Here is a 19,415-nt window from a genome sequence, read left to right as displayed (position 1 = left end):
GTGCTGTCCAGTCAGATGGGAACCCAGATGACCAATAAAGCAGAGGACACTAAGTTCCCTCTCTTAGAACAGGGACATTCCTTTTCTATTGTCCTTGGACACCAGAGCTCCAGCTCCCTGGTCTAGCCTTGGACAGTCACACCACTCTGGATTCTCTGTTTCTGAGTCCTCTGATCTTGACCAAGCCATGTTCCCAGCACCCCAGGGTCTGTTTACAGATGCCTACTTGTGGGACTTCACAGGTCCCATTATTATATGTTCCAGTTCTCAGAAATCCCCTCTTACCTATCTATCGTCTATCTACACATCCGCCATTTAACCCCCTGGAGAACAGGATCTCTGTTTCCCTCCTCATGACATCTCCAGCCCCTAAACCAGCAGCTGCTAACAATGTTCAGATGTGGACCCTGTGTCAAACACTGTATAAATCGCTGTGGATGCATAGTCTCATTAAAACCTCGCCAGTGAGAAAAAGCACACATGTCCCCCAACGCATAGCAGGGTGACCTCTTGAGGAACCTACGGTAAGTTGGAAGTATTGTAAGTTAAAATGTTGAATACACTGAACCTAGTGTGTCTGGGGGGGCATGGAGGGGTGGGGGAGGAGGAGAAGGTAATGCAGTGTGTTATGGCATAGGAGCTGTTCTACGAACTTCCTACATCAGTGCCCAGTAAACATGTGTGCCTCTGGTTTACCTTCTTGACCATGTGGCTAAGTGGGAGCATCTGTCACTGCTGTTGCCTGGCACTGGGAAATAATACTAGACCATAATGTTATTAGTCTGCAAAGGGGGCAAAATTTGAAGTTTGGGGTATAGTTGTTACTGACTGGGTACTATATTGCCTCACGGTAAAAATTGATAATTGTGGTGTTGGAGGCCTTCTATGTTACATCTGTTAGCTTACAGAGGAGGACACAGGCTCACAGAGGTCTCTGTGTATGCTATCTCATGCCTCTCAAGTGGCAGAGCTGGGATTTGAACTCAGGGATGTCTACTTTACTCTCCTGGTCATGGAGCACCTACCACCTGTCAGCACTGACAGGTCAATAGTGTGAATGTCCTCTCAGCAAGGCCCAGCCAAAAGGTTCAGTTTGCCCTGGATGACTCTTTAGGATATGCTGTACCCTCTGATACAATTTCTTTCTTTCTTCTGCATGGGGACAGTGGGCACAAAGGTCAGCTAGCCCTCTGAAGGCTTAGATCTGATACCATGGAGCTGAATCAAGTCAAATATTTCCTTAAAGTGGGAGACACCAAGGAGAGCCTTGACATGGGCTTTGGGTGGCTGCCTCTGCAAGTGGGTCAGGGAGGGTGCTGGTGACATGGGGCGTTTAGAACGGACAAAGAGGTGACTGGGCTTCCTCCAGCCATCCCATTGGTAAACTCTGTGTGTGTGTGTGTGTGTGTGTGTGTGTGTGTGTGTGTGTGTGTGTGTACAGATTGTGAAGGTCCTTCCTACCTCCCTCTTCCCTTTCAATAGTGGTCAGATGAGAGAGGGAGAAGGTGGATGGAGGAATGGTCAGAGTAGGTAGAATACAAGAGGGAGGAGAGACGGTGTCTTGAGTGGCTGTTGATGGGGAACCTGGAGCATCATACTGGTGTGGAAGCAGTAGAAGGAGAATTAAGTTCTAGAGACAATCAGGTACATGGATGCTCCACCTCAACTGTGTCACAGGAGCATTTTCCAGCAGCCGGGTACCTTAGGGGCTTATTTGGGCTGCTATCTGGAGGCAGTCAGACCCAGACAGAAGTCCAACCCTGGGCCTCAAACATCCCTGGTTCTGTCCACCCCTTCCTTCCACCAGCTTTGGAGTAGCCGGAGAACTGTTGGGGAGAGTCAGGCCACGATGGAAAGGGAAGTAGCAGACTGTGTGAGGAATGGCACAAAGAACTTGTTGTCTAAGAAGGGACCGTGTGAATGTGAGCACAGCGAAGGAACTCGCTGTGAAGGGCTGAGCCACCGTGTCTGAAAGGGACAGGGGACAGGGACAGAGGGCCTGGGGCAGAGGGAATGGGAAAATGTGACCCTGGGGTGCTTGTGAGAGAGGGGAATGTGTGTGTGTGTGTGGGGCTTTGCTGGGGTGAGGGGCTGGCTGGAAGACAGACAGCCTATAGGACAAGGGGAGGGAGGGAGGGAGACAGCCACATTGTGTCCTGATCTGAGAGTGAAATCCCATAATTCCCTAGGAGAGTTAATCCTCCCCCCCCCCATACACACACACACACACACACACACACACACACACACACACACACACACACACACAGAGAGAGAGAGAGAGAGAGAGAGAGAGAGAGAGAGAGAGAGAGAGAGAGAGAGAGAACAACCTAATACCCCAGAACTGCTTCCTGGCTTCTTCGGGCTGGCTCAGTCAACACAGAATATCACAGTCCCCAGAAGTGAGGGGACCCATCTCAAGTCCAACTGCCATGAGCCAGGTCTCCTCCCACTCTCTCTACCTTCAGCCACTGTGCCCTTTGCTGCTCTGTCCCCTCATATCTGTGGGAATCCACAGTGGACTTCAGTGCTGCGGAGAGCTGGGCCTTCCGCTGGCAGTGAGGGGACTGTCAGTGATGAACTGGCAAGGACAGGTCCAGGGGAGCTGCTCTTCCCTTGTGGTTCTCCCTGGCCGAGGGATGTAGATTGATTGCCTGGCTTTATTAAGGACAAAGTGCCTTTTGACCGTGGGGAGGGAGGCTGCTCCTAGTGCAGGGATTCCGTGGGGGGTGGGGGGTGGGGCTCCCTCGGCATCGATCTCCTGGCAGGGCTTCCCTGTCTGGATAAAGGCCCGGAGTTGTTCATGGAGGGAGCTCTCAGGAGGCACGGGGTGGACTGCACACAGGTCCTACAGCTCTCTGCAGCTACCCTAGAGGGACACTGGAAAGAACGCCACTGGTGGCCGCTTCTGTGCTTAGTCAGGGCCACACTGGCTTCCTACATACGTGAGGGGCTGGACACAGACTGAGCCCTGGGCCATTATATCATCTTTGTTGATAGGGAAAATGTGGTTTAATGAAGACATATGTGCTTATCAGAGTTACACACTGGTGACATCAGAGCCCCCAGAATCACATTTGGCTGTTGATACCAAAATTTAAGTTGTCATCTCCACCCTCCAAAGTCCATTTCCTGACCCAGGACCATAGAAACACTTGTCCTGTGGTTCTCGGGGATCCATGACAAAGGGTCTTAAGCCTGTATAGGAATAAAGCTCACCCGGCTTTGGTGGCTGCTGTGGTGCTTAACAGAACCCAGAGACAGCTGATGAACAGTGGCTTCCAGGGCCACCAAGGTGGCTCGGGCTAGGGAATTCAGGAGCTATTCCCTGATGAGTTAGAGTTATAGAGTTGTACTGCCCCTAAGCACTTCCACTCACTCTCGGTTTCTGTGTTGTTCAAAACAGTTTTATAAGGTTTGTGAATTGGGAGTGAGCCTTTACGGTAAGAGGAAAGACTAGATCATGAGACAGAAAATGACCTTCCCTAGGTCACAGACCATGAGATAGACCCGGACTGGGAACCCAGCCTTCCAACCTCCATGGTGTATAGGCATCTTCCCCTTGAGTCTGTAAACAGGCTGCACGCAGCCGAGTGCACACTAAGTAGTGGAAAGAAAGAGGTCGTTTGATTTAGGTTTTGAGATAGAATCGCCAACTGATAATGATCCGAATAATTACTGGACAGCTATCAGGACCCGCCGCATCCTTGATTTGAGACAGGTCAGAGTGTGCCTTTGTTTTGGATAAGCCTCAGGGAAGCTCCCAAGCTCACCTCTGAGCAACCTTGCTCTTTCTGGACAGAATAGCAGAATCCCAAGGGGAGGATGGGTAAGCATGGGGAGAGCCAAGACTGGCCTTGGTGAGCCTTGGCAGGGCTGGAGTGGGGGCAGGACTCACTCTTGACGGTGAGGAACATGGCCTTGCTGATGTCGGTGCCCACACCGTTGCTGGCCTGGCAGAGGTAGTAGCCGATGTCCTCTTCCAGGACGTGGCGTATCAGCAGGGAGCTGTTGGGCAGGATCTGGATGCGGCCAGTGAGGGGCACTGGGTGATATTGCTGGGGGTTCCCGCTCCCTGGAAGGAGGCAGCAGTTAGAGGGTGTTGGGAGTAGGTGTGACCTGGTACCTTAGGGAAGGCCTGGTCAAGTTCTCTTGCCCATCTGGGGCCATTTCACAGGAGAGTTACATCATCCCACAGTACTGGCACCTCATAGTTCCTACTGCACAGCATGAAATACCCTCTGGCCTGGACCTGGCTCTGAGGCACAGAAATGGTTTGAACAGTACCTCAGGCAGAGCCCACCTTGTCCCTGAACTTGCTGGAATAAAGAAAATGCCATATTTGGTCAACTTGGTAATAGGCCAGGAGAAGACTGAGTTCTCATATGACAGTTCCCTGGTCACATGCAGTCAGGCCTGGGGAAGAGGCCAGCTGTCTTCCACAGGGGTCTCGGGTACCCCTCCCATCCCAACATCATCCATGGACACAGTCTGTCATGTGGCATCTAGTCGGATACCAAATGTCTCCTTGTGATGTGGCTGGGAGGGGACCAAGGTCTCAGACTAGATAGGACCCTAGGGTGGGCGGGGCAGGGTGGAGAAAGTGATACAAACTAGCTTTAGAGATGCAGGAGGTCAGGGGTAGGGACAAGAGGAACTTTGGGGGCCGTGGATGTAGCTCAGTGGTGGAGGGCTTGCCCATCACGCATGGGGCCCTTGGTTTGATCCTCAGCATCACCAAAGGCAACAGCAAATTTGGATTCAGCATCACGTTGTCCCTCAGCCTGGCGTGGCTGAGGATGACTTCTAGAACATCGGATGCAGGGGGTCCCTAAGCTCAGAGTTCACTACTCCTATCAGGGCAGAGATCAGAGTCTGGTCCTCCCCTGCTCCTCTCACAGACACTGGCTTACCTTTGGCATGTTTCCACATGACCTTGGGTGGTGGGTAGCCATCTACAGAGCAGTTGAGCACACCGGCTTTGCCGTAGATGCCATCCTGGTTGTTGGGCTGCACCACAAATCGAGGGGGCACTGTGGGGAGAAGGGAAGCAGGGGGTAAAAGAGGCTGTCAGTCTCTGCTGGGTTCCCTAAGTCAGGGGGGCCTCTTCCAGCAGATGCCAGCTCTTCTTGGGTTATTACAATGTTGGGAGCAGACAGCCTGTGAAGTCAAGAAAAGATTGAGAGCTCTTGCAAATACCGCAATGGGAGCTCAGCATCCCAAGTCCCAAACCTGCCTGTGCCCATGACTGACCAAGTAAGGATGCCCTCCATTGCAGGCCTGAATGTAAGAGGCTGGGGTCGCTCTGTCTTTAAGAACCCAGGCGGAACCAGTTTGCCAAGAGCCTGTAATTCCAAGTGGAGCTCTAGAACGATGCTCTTGGTCCCCCACCCCTTCCGGGGGCTGGCCTGACCCGCTCACCACGCACGATGAGCTGGCGCTCCCTGCTCACGGTGGCTGCCGCGTTGCTGGCAATGCATGTGTAGTTGCCGTTGTGCTTGAGGGAGACGCTGGAGATCTGCAGGGAGCTCATGAATTCCTTGCTCTCAATGGTCACGCCCGAGCCTGAGATGATCACCTGTCCGTCCTTTCTCCAGGTGATGCGGATGGGCATGTCCCCCGAGGACACCACACAGGGGATGTAGAGCAGCTGGCCGATGGAGGCAGGCGGGAACTCGAAGGGCTGAATCAGAGGGGGCACTGGAGGGACAAGGGGATGTTACGGTCAAGTACGACTTTCCCACCCTGGTCAGCTGTCCTACCTGAGGGGGTCTGGCTTGTACTGACCCTGGGGCAGGCCTGGAAACCAGCTCCCCAGGTCCCTGGAACTTTTCTCTCTTCTGAATGCAGTGTCTCCTGGGTACGTCCTGGTGCCCTGGCTCTTGTCCGCCTGCCCTACCTAGGCCAGGGCTCCCAGTCTCTGTCTTAACCTGCTCAGTTCTCACATTGGTCTTTGAATTTGACTCATGTGCTTTCTGACCCACTGCTTAGCTTGTGTACAAATTCTCATCTTGGCGTCCATCTCCCAGCCTTTCGGGGGCCTGGGATAGATAGAGATGAGGGGTACAGGGAGAGGTGAGGAAGGCCTGTGTAGATTCTCTCCCTTCCCTTTCTATGACCACTTGCCTAAAACAGGTGCCTCCAAACCAGGTCTTCTCATCAACTTGCCCCTCCCCATGGCCATCAGCATGTGGAAACTTTACATATGCATAGGTATCTCACTGAATCCTTCTACCAGCCATGGACCTGGAGCTTCACGGTCCCATTTTACAGATGGAAAGACTGAGGTTCAGAAGAGCTGTATGGAGATAGGTTATGGGAGGTAACTTGAAACCTGGTCTATCTGCTCTCCAGGTCAAGGTTCTTTTCACTAAGCAGTACAGCTAGCTACCTCTTGAGAAAAACTACACATGTTCACATGGCAGGTCCTTTTGTCTCCCAAAGCGTGCTCAAATTGAAAACGGGGTCTGTTATCTATCAGGTGGCCACATGGGTAGGTACACCCCTTGGGTAGAACTCTCTGCACCCAGCTGCCCTCATCTCAGCCCCTGGGGTGGTGGTGGTGATGGTGGGGCCTGTCTGCAGCCTGAGTCGCTGTGAGATGGATCCTCCTCTCTCAGCACTGGCGAGAACATCAGCCATTATCTTTATGATAACTCAATTAGGCGGCAGCAACTTCCCCAGCTCGTGGGGGGAGAGGAGAGTGAAGGAGACAGACAATTAGCTTAACAAGGATGAGCATGAGTAGATGAGGTCTCCTTTCTGCAGTCGAATAATTAAATTACAAGGCTGCCCACGGTCTCCAGCCTACTCCCAGGGCTCCAGCCCACCCCCCTTGGGAAGCCAGTGATGCTATTCCACCACAGGTCCACCCAGAGCCACAGCCACAGCACTGTGCACACGCAGGCCTTGCAGACCCACAGACTTCCAGGGTTCAGAGGAAGCAGCCAGATGTGTACATAGAAAGCCCTCTGGATCCTTGGCAGGGTGGGACAGGGTGGTAGTAGTTCTTGACCAAGAGCTGTTGGTCTGGAGGACATGGCAGTTAGGAGAGAGTCCTGCTTCCATGACTCCCCCAGGGGCCTCAGCTGGCCTTCTAATGCCACCCTACCCTGCCCTCCACTCCAGCTGGGGGTGGAGGTCTATCATCATGACTTTCCATTCCTGAGCCTTGTTTGGGGAGCATGCCTGGCATGCCCTTATTCACTGCTATGAGCTTCCCATCCACTAGCCAGCTTTCATCCATCTGATTCCAGACCTGCCTTGGTTTTGGCCAGGTCCTAGATCCCAGCCAGATATCCTAGGGTTCTGGCCATTGGTCCGATCAACACATCCCTGTTATTGGCTGTGGTGGGACATTGCTCCTGGTCCTGAGGGAGGTTGGCTGGGCCATGGGCATCTCTATATAAATTTCTCTGAAACTCAGGCTCTAACAACGGTCCAATGCCCTTTATTGAGACTTTCCAGAGAGACTGGTCTCCTTACGTCATTGTGAACCGTTCCCTGGTGTGTGTGTGTGTGTGTGTGTGTGTGTGTGTGTGTGTGTGTGTGTGTGAGAGAGAGAGAGAGAGAGAGAGAGAGAGAGAGAGAGAGAGAGAGAGAATGTGTGTGTGTGTGTGTGTGTGTGTGTGTGTATGTGTGTGTTTGTTGGTCACACCTAGGCCTCTAGGCCTCCTTGAGTTTTTTGATACAATTGCTTCAAAATTCCAATGCAGACCTGACTGCTCCCATATCCCTGAGGCTTGGAGCTAAGACTTGTGTGACAGGAGTATTCATGGGGTAAAGACTGTAGGTGCCCAATAAGTACTCATCAGATATCTAAATAAGTGGACGTCTGGATATCACCTCTCAGGGTGACCACATGGGTTCTCCTGTGTGGTGAACCAGGGGTGGGGTAGAGCTGGAATGAGGGTCCAAGTAGAGTAAGAGGAACCTCAACCTCTTTCCATGTGCTGCTATTGTGTGAGCGTGTCTGGAGCTTCTCCTGGTCCTTCCCAGGGCCAGGCCTTTTCTGTTGTAGCACTAACCCAGCTCTTGGGTTTGAGGAACCTCTGGACTGTGAGCAGGGTTTGTAATATCAGTGATGCTTCAGGGGCTGGAGAACAAGACACCTGGCCAAGGCATGGGTAGCCTGAGCCCATTTCCGGGGGAGACAGAGCAGGAAGACAGAGCCAGTGACTCTGGGGGAGGAGCTTTTTGCTCAGCAGGGGAACTGTCTCTCTCAGTAAGGAAGGATTTGGAGAGTGGTGGAAGTTAGTTACTAAGGCAGGTTAATTCATTAACTAGCCAATTCATGTAATATTTATGAAATGCCTGCCCTGTGAAGGCATTGCCACTGTGTGGATGAGGAAGGCAGAAACCTGCCTGAGTTTTAGACAGAGCCTTGGGAGAGGTTAGACACCTTCCTTCACGATTACTGGGCCAGCGCCCCCTTGGACACAGACACAGGACTCAGCAGAGGCAGGTGTCCTCTGGGGGTGACCACAGTCTTGGGAGCCCTGGACATTTGAGTTGACACACATGCATACAAAATACTACACAAGATGAGGGAGGGGGACCGGGCTGAACCAAAGGGCAGAGACCACTGAGGACGGCCATTCCTTTCTAGTCAGTGGAGTGGCGCGGAAGATCCCCTGAGAGGCCACGAAGCAGTCGCCAGCACCCATGCTGGGAGTTAGTTATACGGTGGCCCAGGACGCCTTGATGTCCTATGTGACATATGACCAGACAGCTCCTCAGAGGTCCAGCACAGCAGTTGCTCCCCATCCCATAGCCACCATCAAGTTTTGTCACGCTGCTGTGGCGGAAACTCCCTCACCTGCTTGCATACAGCTGTTTACTCTAAATTGAAATAGCCCTCCCAGAGGAAGGACAGACTGACACTCATAAAAGCAGGGAAGCTCATGAAACTTAGAAGATTCACGAGGCCCTCCCCAAGGTGATAAAAGCAGTCCACGGTTGCCGGGCAGAGTGGACCCCTCCGGCAGAGCTTCATGGGTGCCGCTTCCCTGACGCGGGTGTTCCTGCAGATAATCTCAATAAACCACTGCTCCACTGAGCTAGACTTGAGTGTAATAATTTCTTTGGTCTGTTAGTGTCCCACCTGGGGTGAGCAGATATTTGTTTACTTCTGCCAAGGAAAAGTCACACAGCCCCTCTGCAGATGACAGAAGGACTAGGGCTGCTTGGGGGGGGGGACGACTCTGCAGCTCCTCAGGGATGGCCTGGGGGAGAAGAAAAACTAGGGTTCCTGGCTGCTGTGTAGGCTGGTTAATCCCAAGGTGAGTGCTGTGGGCCAGAAGATTCTCAGCAGTAGTAGGCTATTTGGTAAGAAAACATGGTTTTTTAGGCTCTGGATTCCTGGAAAGAAAGACCCATCATTTAGGCACGTCTTCTTTAAGCTCAGGGTCAGATGCTGTGTACCTTCCCCCAACTGGGGAACTGATTTTTCAGGAATTGGGGGGGGGTCTCTGACCACCTGCTTTCATTAGTGTCAACTGCAGTCCCAAGCTTGTGCCCTGTGTCCCTACACTTCTGCAGTAGCTAGCCTGGAGTTTCACAGAGCCAGGGGCTTCTTTCCTGGAGCAAGGTACCCTACCACTGCAGAGGCAGAGGCCAGCGTGTCTACAAAGACGCAGCAACTGTGGCGGTCCGTGCGGCATCTGGCCGCCATAAAGCCTTTATAGACACTTGTTTGGGAGTGTCACGCGGTGCTGACCACCAGCCCAGCCCATAAATGCTTTATGGGGGTCTCTTATCATCTGTCTTTGAGGCTGAGCCTTTTATTTACTGCACCTGCTGCAGAGTGTGCCCTGTGGGAAGTCAGAGCCTCTCTGTCCACACAGCACGGACACAGGAAAGATCTATGTCCGGGGCCAGGACAACTGAATTCCAGACTCTGTTGCTCCCTCAAGTGACCATGGACAAGTGGCCTGTCACAACCACCTGGCCTCTGCCTCTGAGCCTTGGCTTCTTCCTCTGAAAAACGGAGGGGTTTCAGGCCTGGAGAGATGGCTAAGAGAGCTCACTACACAAATATGAAGTTTTGAGACAGGAACTTAGTAACTACGGGAGTGGGTAGGGGTGGGGAGTCCTGTGTGGTGGTGCTTGTCTACAGCCCTAGTGCTGTTGTGGGCAGAGACAGGAAGATCGCTGGGGCTTGTGACCACGAGCTTGGCTCTAAGTTCAGCAAGAGGTCCTGTCACAGGGAATAAGGTAGGGAATGACAGAGCAGGGTACCTAATGTCCTCTTCCGGCCTCCACACGGGTGCACAGCACATGTGCCCGTGCATATAAGAGTGTATACAACATACAACACACACACACACACACACACACACACACACACACACACACACACACAATGGTGGAGGTAGGCCAATTAATTTCACAAATGTGACCCCGAGTTTTCGGTTTCAACAAATCTAATTATTTTTAAAATAAGCACAGTTTACTTCAGTTTGTATCCCAACCACCCCTTCTCGGGAAGGTGTTCCCTGACCACAAGGTCCCTCCCTCTTGGTACTCTCATCTTCAGTCCTGATTTAGATTTAATATTACATATGGTGCACACCGTCTGTTTAATCCCTAAGATGCAAGTTCCTGGAGGAGGGAGGATTCTGTGTGTTTTGAACACAGCGGTGTTGGTGAAACAGAAATATACCAGGAACATCACAGGAGGCGCACAGCCAGCCAGTCACCGAGGGAAGAAACACACTGCTGACGCTTCTCCATCCTCATCATCTCCACCACCACCATCACCAGCCCTGTGTGTCCCTGAAGGAGGTTGCTTGCTCGGTGTTCCCAAGGAAACTTGGCTGCAAGCAGACCGTTTTCTAGAGGTTGTTATGGTAGAACAGGCAATTCTCCTCCTGTGGAGCCTGTGGTGCCCCTGCCTGTGGATCCCTGCAGGGCTCCTTTCAAACCACCTCTACCAATAGCAGGCATTCCGGCAGGTGGGTAGCTTATGTCTTCAGATCATAGACTTGTCCATCCCAAGCCACTCATCAGAGTGGGTGAGGGCTCCCCACAGGAGCCCCTTCCAGTTGTGGCTGAAGCTCTGCACTGACTAGGTAGGGACATATGTGTGTGGGTCGGGGGTGGGAGCATTTGAGGATATGAGTGTCTGTGTGGGGGCGAGTCACCTCTTCTGCAGGCTTGCTCTCCATGGGGGCTCGGCATGTCCTCAGCCCAGTCAGAGTGCCTCATGCCCTCACTCTAGCTGCAGGGGCTCTCGGAGGCTCTGATGTGGGGATGGAGGTATTTCTCCACGGAATCATGACAAGAGGTCCCAGTTGCAGGCCCTGCTCCTAGTTAATGAAACATTCAGTCTTCGTACCAGGAGACCATTTTATGACAACTCACTTTTCAGGTCAGAGGTCCCCAAAGTCACCAAGTCTAGGTTGGTTCTGTGTGCGCTCACTCCTCTTAGCATCCTGCCAAGGATCTTCCCAGAAACCCAGAGAAGTGCTGCCTCCCCGCAGGCTAGTTCTCCTGGCCATTCAGTGCTGCATGTGCCAAGCCCAGGAAGTCCTCAGAGCATCTTCATCCCCCTCTATCTTCTGCCTCTCCTGCCTTGCTGTGCTTCGGCAGGAGCTCTCGAGCAAAGTTTCATATAACCACCCGCAGCTGCCTTTCGGGGGTCAGGGATGTTGTCTTGCAGGAGGAGGCATTTGTGGACACATCACTGCTCACATGCATGTACATGAATCTGCCCTAGAATGAGTGGGCTAGTCTGCTACTTTTGACACTTGATTGTACATGTAGTTTGTACACATGTGTGCACACATGTGTGCATGTTGGGTATGTTCTGATCTTGGCTCACTGATTGAAAATTTCATTAGCAGACAAGCAGTCCCCAGAAGGACCGGAGTCAGCAGTTATTTTTCCAGCTCACAAAGCATTGTGGGTTTGGCTGCACCTGGTCCACCAGTCTTGGCCCCACAGAGAAGCGGGGGTTGGGGAGGGGACTCGACACACTACAGCAGGCTTCCAGTGCCTGTCTCATTCTACCCCATACTTTTTCTACACTCTGCCCTCCAACATGATGCACTTTCCAATGTCCGGTAGCCATGGGGTTTGGAACGTTACCCCTGCACCCACTCCTTCCTCCCTGGAGTCAGGGCCCCTTGCCATGGCCAGGGGCGCCTCCTCCTCCCCCCTCCTTGGGGAGCTCTTGGAAGAGCACAGCCGCTAATCAAGCAGTGTGATCATAATCAGCTTTGATGGGCTCTTCTGCAAAAGTGCATTCTAATGAGGTGGGGGAGCTGAGCCGAGAGGGTGGGGGTGGAGGAGCCAAGCTTTCAGAGTGGTGGGGGAACTGGCTTCCAGGCCTTTACATGAGTGTCTGGTCTAGAGAGGAAACAGGGGCCCTTACCCCTTCTATGGCTGCATATTGGTATTTTTTTCAGACCCTGATGAGGAGGAGCAGGAAGGTTTGCACACAAGCCTGTGTCTCACACACACACACACACACACACACACACACACACACACGATATGCACACAGACAGACACACTCAGATACACACAAATAGACACATATACAGTAGGCACAGATAAACAGACACAGACAGAGAGATACACAGGCACATACAACACAGATACAGACAGACACACACACACACATACACAGGCACACACACACACACACACACACACACGAGTCACAAGTGCATGCCGTCTCCCCCCTCTCCTTGGGCTGGGAGACATTGTTGCTCTCTGTACTATCACTACAGGCCCAGTGAGTTGCTGAGCCTGAATGCATCAGATTCAATTCATTAGGACTGATCGCTCCCTGAATGGGGCTGAATAATTGATGAGCAGAGAGCAGCTTTCAGGATGTTCCGAGTACTCGGAGGCTTGCTAGAGCCCTGTTATTATTATTATTATTTTTTCTTTTAGCTGACAAACCCGGCCAAATGCTTGCTGGAGCATTGGGCTCAGGGAACAGAGCAGAGGTTAGATGTTTTAATATGTGATGTTTACACGGTACGCTCTCGGCCCATTGCTTGTAACAGAAATGGATACAGGCGTCTGTGATGCCCAGTGAGGTGGAAGCAGGGCAGGCGGAGCTGTGCCACATCATTACCAAGTCCATTTGCCCAGACGTGGAATGGGGTTGTGGTCCTGGCTTGTGGGCCGCTGGGCTGCCCGGAAAGGGCATTAGGTAGGGATCACCCTGGCATTGCCGCTGCCTGAAGCCGGGGGGTGGGGGTGGGGGGTGGGGTGGGGTGGGGTGGGGTGGGGTGGGGTGCTGCTGCTGCTAATGTGTATCCCAGCTCTCTTTCTCAGGCCTGAGATAGCCACAAAGCCCCCCGGTTTTTGGTGGGGTGCTGCTGCTGCTGCTAATGTGTATCCCAGCTCTCTTTCTCAGGCCTGAGATAGCCACAAAGCCCCCCGGTTTTTGGTGGGGTGCTGCTGCTGCTGCTAATGTGTATCCCAGCTCTCTTTCTCAGGCCTGAGATAGCCACAAAGCCCCCCGGTTATTGGAGCTCACGGTGTGGATTCCCATAAGTCACTCCAACCCAGACAAATGTCTCAGATGCAGTTCAACAGACACGTGCCGTCTGGCACTGTGACAGGTGGCAGGGTGGGTACACAGGATGCATGTGACCCAGCCCTGAGAACTGCTCAGGGTGAGCCAGATGACAAGAAGTTAAGAAGCACAGGGAGGAGAGCTTCCTCCACCTTTCACTGTGACTGTCAGGTTCCTGGGCCTTCCCATCCATGAGGTCATGGGCATCACACATGGAAGGGCTGCCATCAAATACAGCATGTGGTCCCCCAAACATGTGACTGTCAGGTTCCTGGGCCTTCCCATCCATGAGGTCATGGACATCACACATGGAAAGGCTGCCATCAAATACAGCATGTGGTCCCCCAAGCACGTTCTCTCCCAGACATCTCTTTACCTCTGAGCATGCGATTCTTCTTCCAGTGCCAGAGCAGGAAGACTCCAGATCTGAGACCTTCAGGGGCTCCCCGTGTGTTCGGCCATCTTGGTCTGGGCCTGTGCTCTTTCTTGCTTCCCCAGACCCTGACCTCTGTCTAGCTTTCCCTTCCTGGTTGATTGTCATCCGCCCCAATCTCCTCTCTACTGGATATGGGGAAGAGGTCTTTCCAGCTTCCCTGTTTCCCCTGGGGGATGGATGCCACCAGGAGGGAAGCCCCCCAGTGACAGGGGCCCCTCCTTGGTCTCAAGGGTGTTGTCTGTCTTCTGTGGTCCTCCAAACACCACAGGTCGCCTCTGTTCTTGAGGTGGAGGCTGGAGCTGGTGCTAGGGTCCCAGCCTGTCCTCCTCAGCCTGCATTCTTCTCTGGTATTTCCTGGTCAGGCCCAACAGGATCTACTTCCCCTGTCCCTAGAACCCACAGGACCCTCATGCCAGGCACTCTCTAGATAACCCCCATGCCTGTGGACCCCAAAGGATGTATTTGGGGCTCTATTACTTACACCATCCTAGAGCCGAGGGAGCAGAGCCTAGTGGCTTTTCAACTGTCCCTTTAAAATCAGTGTATCTGTAGACTTAGGGGATGGCCTCGGAGAGGGTATCACAGACACGTAGCACCCACCCAGACCCCTGCTCCAGCCACCCATCAGGTGAACAGGAAAGCTGTGGGTGGTTTGCAGACTGAGCTCCAGGCCTCAAAGAACTGGCAGACAGTCTTTCTCCAGTGCCACCACAGGGGTTGGAGGCGTTCATTCTGGGCCCAGGATGGGGCCAGGGTGGTGAGTGTGTGCTTCCTCTACCCTGCCTCCTTGCTGCTGCTCTCCAGGGTGGCCCTACTGGGTACTTGATGGCTCCGTCCTGACATCAGTGGCCCAGTGCAGGTCACCATCCCTTATCTGAACCCCTGCCCAGAAAGCATGCTGCCTCCCCTTGTCTACAGCTGAGCTTTCAGGGCCCTGGGATCAGCACTGGTTTCCTCTGCAGCTTTTAGCCTTGTGTCCACCACGCCTCCCCGCCACCCCCCCCCCCCCCCCAAACACACTCTGTCACCTTTCTTCCAAAAGCCAGGCCCATTTGGTCTTCCTTGGGCTTCTGCTCACTGGGGATTGCTTTCTGTTGGACACCTGTACCAGCAGCCTGGGAGGCAGGCAGGCAGGCAGGCAGGCGCCCGCTCCGGGTGGGGAGGGACCTACCTTTGACGGCCACGTGGACGCTCTGGCTGATGGAAAGCTGTGGCTGGATGAGAACACTGCACAGGTACTCCCCCTCATCCATGCCCTTCTGCACATCTGTCAGCTTGAGAGTCCCGTTCTCAAACACCACCTGGCGGTGGTTATCCGGTAGCAGCAGGGCGTCCTTGTACCACTTGATGGAGTAGTAGGGGTAGCCAATGACCCTGCAGTTGATGAGTGTGTCCCGCCCGGCGACAGCTGTGATGTTCCTCATTGCCCGGATGCTTGGGGGTCCTGGGGAGTGTGGGGGAAAGTGGAGAGGAGGGGCAGGTGGCGCCATGAGCCAGTGCCATTCTGTGGTGGGGCTCTTCTCTCTTGCTTGGTCCCTGAGACTTCCCCTGGGGCTAGAAACTGGGTGAGGGCAGAGAGAGGCCTTTCTCAGCTAAGTGCAGAGGCCAGGATTGGGGTCACCCGTGTGACGCCCAGGACTCACTGTGGTCATTATGAAATAGTTGTAAACAGGTGTGCACCACACATACCTATCACAAGAATCTAGTCCCTTATGGGACTAGATGAGGCCGATTCACAGCCTCAACAGGGAGCCACCAGGATTGGGCCAAGTGAATCCTTATTTAGGGAGAAACTAGGGTTGAGGGGGTCAATAGTGAAGCAGGGACCTCATGCTTTTTCTCTGCTTGCTCACACTGCATTTGTACCCCCAAAGAACCTCCCATATAGTAATAAACTATCCAAAAAGCACCAAGGTCTTGACCATATGAACCCAAATGTTGTTTTTTCCAATCAGGGAAATTGTGTCGTGGGTACCTGAGAAAGGGCTGTAAATTTGGGTTCTGACCGCACTGGCTGGGGGTGGGAGCATCCTCAGCTGGGCTGGCTGGCAGGTAGCATCATGGGAGTGGGAGAAGGAAGCTTAGAGGTCACCATGAAGGGACAGTACTGCAGAGCATAGGGGAACTCTGGGACCGAACTACAGAGGACTGAACTAGAGTCTTCCAGGGCTCTGTGGCTCTGCTTCTGCTCCAATTCAGAGAGGGACATGGGGGCTTGGCCAAATGATGGCCTCAGACTTGTTATGTGGGATGGGCGAGCTGGAAGAGGTGAGTTTAGAATGATCTCCATTTCCACCCCCGTCCCTGCCTCAGGGCAACTGTTAGCACCCCCGGACTGGTGTCCATTTCTAACAGTCTCCCTGTCCTCTTGCCCTTGGGTTAGAGGTAATTGGTAGGGTCCAGACAGGACCAGTCAGACTGAGAAGGGCATCAGAGGAGGCGGCTCTTACCATGTTAACTTGGAGAACTGAGGTAAGGGGGTAGCTGACGCCTTGTGGACCCTCCCCCTACTCCTTCAGGCTGCCTGTCTCCGGGGAGTCACCCAACTCCCCTCTGTTTCAGTCTTCTACTCCTGAAGGCTTGAGCCTTACAGTTGAGAACATGCTCTCCAGGCCCCTGACTGTCTACCTCTCCTGGAACATTTCAAGGTTGGCTGTGTGGAGGATGCTGGGAGCTCACTAGTATTAAGGTTGAGTATGCCCTACTTCTATCTGTCTTTGTCCTTTCAAGACCCTGCTGGGGGCTGGCAGGTGCTAGCAGGTGCACAGAGCACTGGGGGCCCAGAGTGATGGGATGGGGTGGATGGGGTGGGGAGGATGGGCAGGTGAGATTGTGGGAGTGCGGGGGTGGGGGTGGGGAGAGCATGGGGTGGACTCTACCAGACACACACTCACACACGAGAATGGTTGATGAGACTGTGGTGAGCAGGTCACAGAGAGAGAGAGAGAGAGAGAGAGAGAGAGAGAGAGAGAGAGAGAGAGGAAAAGAAAGGGAGAGGGAAACCTCCACTAAAATCAAAATGACAGTTATTAAGAAGCACACAAGAATGACGGTGACCACAAAGATGGCAAAGGAACTCAAAAGCCTATTCTGATATTTAAATGTGGACAGGCACCTCTTACGTTTATTCGCGCCTGATATTCGGCACTGCCCACCGAGTTCCGCGCTGTGCACCGGTACACGCCCCCATCCCGGATCTGGGGGCCCGTGACGTTCATGTGGCTGATGGTGGTGCCGTCGGACATGGTGTACTGGTTGGTGCGGTGGCTTCCATCCCGCACAATGGGCTCGTCGTCCAGGGCCCAGGTGACCGTGGGGGGCGGGGCGCCCTTGGCAGCACACATCAGTGAGAACTGCTCCCCGGGGTTGACCACCTTCTCGCTGAAGGATGAGACGATTCGGGGCGTGCCGTCTGCGGGGAGCGAGGAGACCCCTTCAGGGTCACCGAGTCACAGAGAGACTATCCCCCCAGGCCACCCACCCAGTGACTGGGAGGAGGCGAAGTGGCAGCCAGGATGAAGACAAAGGGTTGTCACGTGTGTGCTAAGGGCAAACCCACGAGGTGCAATCACTACCGTGGAGTGAGATGCAAGTGTAACGTCTTTGAGCAGGTTGCTTCATCGGTGGGTGATGAGAATAACTCCCACTTCTTCTGGACACGGTGAAGATTAAATTAATTACTACATCCAAGATGCTCCTCTAGTTATTAATAAAGACGGCCAGGCTCAGAAGGCACTGTGCATGAAGGCACATGGGGGTGGGGTCCGAGTGCAGTTTTGGTACTTGACCATGCCGAGGACAGGGAGTAGCGGCATTTAGCCCTATTAACAAAAGACCTTAAGTTTGAGGTTTAAAATGCAAGTTTCCCAGAGACAGTGGAGGTGATGGGATTCTGGCTCCAGCCTTAAGCTTTGGCTAACCACATAATCTAGGATGAGACAATTAATTTCATGTATCGCCTTCCTACTTTGGGATGTGGGGGTGGAATTACCACCCTGATCATCCTTCCCCACAGGACTGGTGTCAGGGATTAAAAAGACATTAAGCACATGGTACCCTATAAATATGTATGCTTATTGTATGTCAATTAAAAATAAAAAACTATGTCTGGAATAGTAGTGCATGAAGGTAATTTCAGCCCTCAGGAGGCTGAGCCTGGAGGATTGCTACCAGTTCAAGGCCAGCCTGGTCTACATAGTGAGACCTTGTCTCAAAAATAAATAAGTAAGTAAATAAAGAAACAAACAAATAAATAAAAGATAAGATAATAAAAGTAGATGATTAAATAAATAAATAATAAGAAATAAACAGCAGGGCAGATGTCATAGTGTTATTGAAATTCTTCAATGTTACACATCAAAATGCCAATGTTTACCAGAGACCTGGCCAGCCTGCCAGCCCTGTCCCTACCTCTGGATGGAAGAGATGCTTACCTAGAACTGGGGAGAACCTGATGCTTTCCTGGGACTGGGAGGATGTGACAGGTTCACGTGGCCCTTGGCCCTTCCTTTTCCTCCTTTCTTCCCTCTCTCTGCTGGCCCTGCCTTCCTGCTTTCCACTCCCAGCTTCATTTCCCATGTCTCTGCTCTCCAGGGTCACCCTCCGAGGTGCCGGAATTCTACCGAATGCAAAAGGTTGGCCCCTCCAAGTGCAAAGATGAGCTAGCTGGTGGGGTGCCCCTCAGTGGGCCCTCCCCCCCCCCGCGAGATGATGGATAGCCATGTCAGAGGAGCCTGCCCTGGGATGGCATATTTGTTGGGGAGAGCGGCGAGGGATGGATTGAATAAGCATTGGGGCTTGTTGTGCACAGTCCTGCGGGTAGGGGGAGGCACAAGGTCTTAGGTTCGGTGGCTGCCAGGAAAGACCCATCCTTGCAGGCCTGAGGTTGGCATTTTGTTACAACAGTGGTGGTGTTGGCTTGCTGCTCTGTGTGTGTGTATGTGTGTGTGTGTGTGTGTGTGTGTGTGTGTGTGTGTGTGTGTGTGTGTGTGTTTTGTAGTAGAAAGGGATCATCTGGGGACACACTAAACCTCAACTTGTTGAAAGGTCGGGTTCCTGCCAGCCCTGAAGGCCCTTTTGCACTCATGAGCAAGAGGCATCTCCTCTGTGGCCTCAGCCTGGTTCTGGGGTTCATGGCTGGGCAAGTGGCGTGTAAGCTTGATTCGGTTCTAGTTTTTGGCTAACCACCTTGTACTGAGCACAGTGTGAACAGGCACACACAGAGGTACCATGGGAGGGACCCTGGGTGGAGGCAGCTGTAAGGGGAGAGAGAATAGGGTGGAAACGGAGACCTCTGGTTGGAAACGGCCTGTTGAGAAGAGGTCACAGGTTGGAAAGGATTCCTCCGGAAAACCCAGAACCTTGGAGGTTCTAAAGAAATCCCTCTACTAAGAAAGCACTACTAGTAACCGTTGAGGACAAAGGTTAGTATATAATAGTATT

General features: G+C 53.0%; 1 protein-coding gene across 1 annotated transcript in view; it reads right to left on the bottom strand.

Annotated features, from left to right (window-relative positions):
• Window positions 1-19,415, bottom strand: part of Dscaml1 (DS cell adhesion molecule like 1) — a 316,656-nt gene that overhangs the window by 67,685 nt on the left and 229,556 nt on the right. Inside the window, 5 exon segments of the mRNA XM_059267747.1 lie at window positions 3,899-4,075; window positions 4,914-5,033; window positions 5,422-5,700; window positions 15,145-15,417; window positions 17,089-17,385. Coding sequence (XP_059123730.1) covers window positions 3,899-4,075; window positions 4,914-5,033; window positions 5,422-5,700; window positions 15,145-15,417; window positions 17,089-17,385 — 1,146 coding nt within the window.

This window comes from Peromyscus eremicus, chromosome 7, assembly GCF_949786415.1.
Source record: "Peromyscus eremicus chromosome 7, PerEre_H2_v1, whole genome shotgun sequence".
Lineage (NCBI taxonomy): Eukaryota > Metazoa > Chordata > Mammalia > Rodentia > Cricetidae > Peromyscus > Peromyscus eremicus.
The sequence above is the reverse complement of the archived record's forward strand: the minus strand, read 5'-3'. Positions and strand labels throughout refer to the sequence as shown.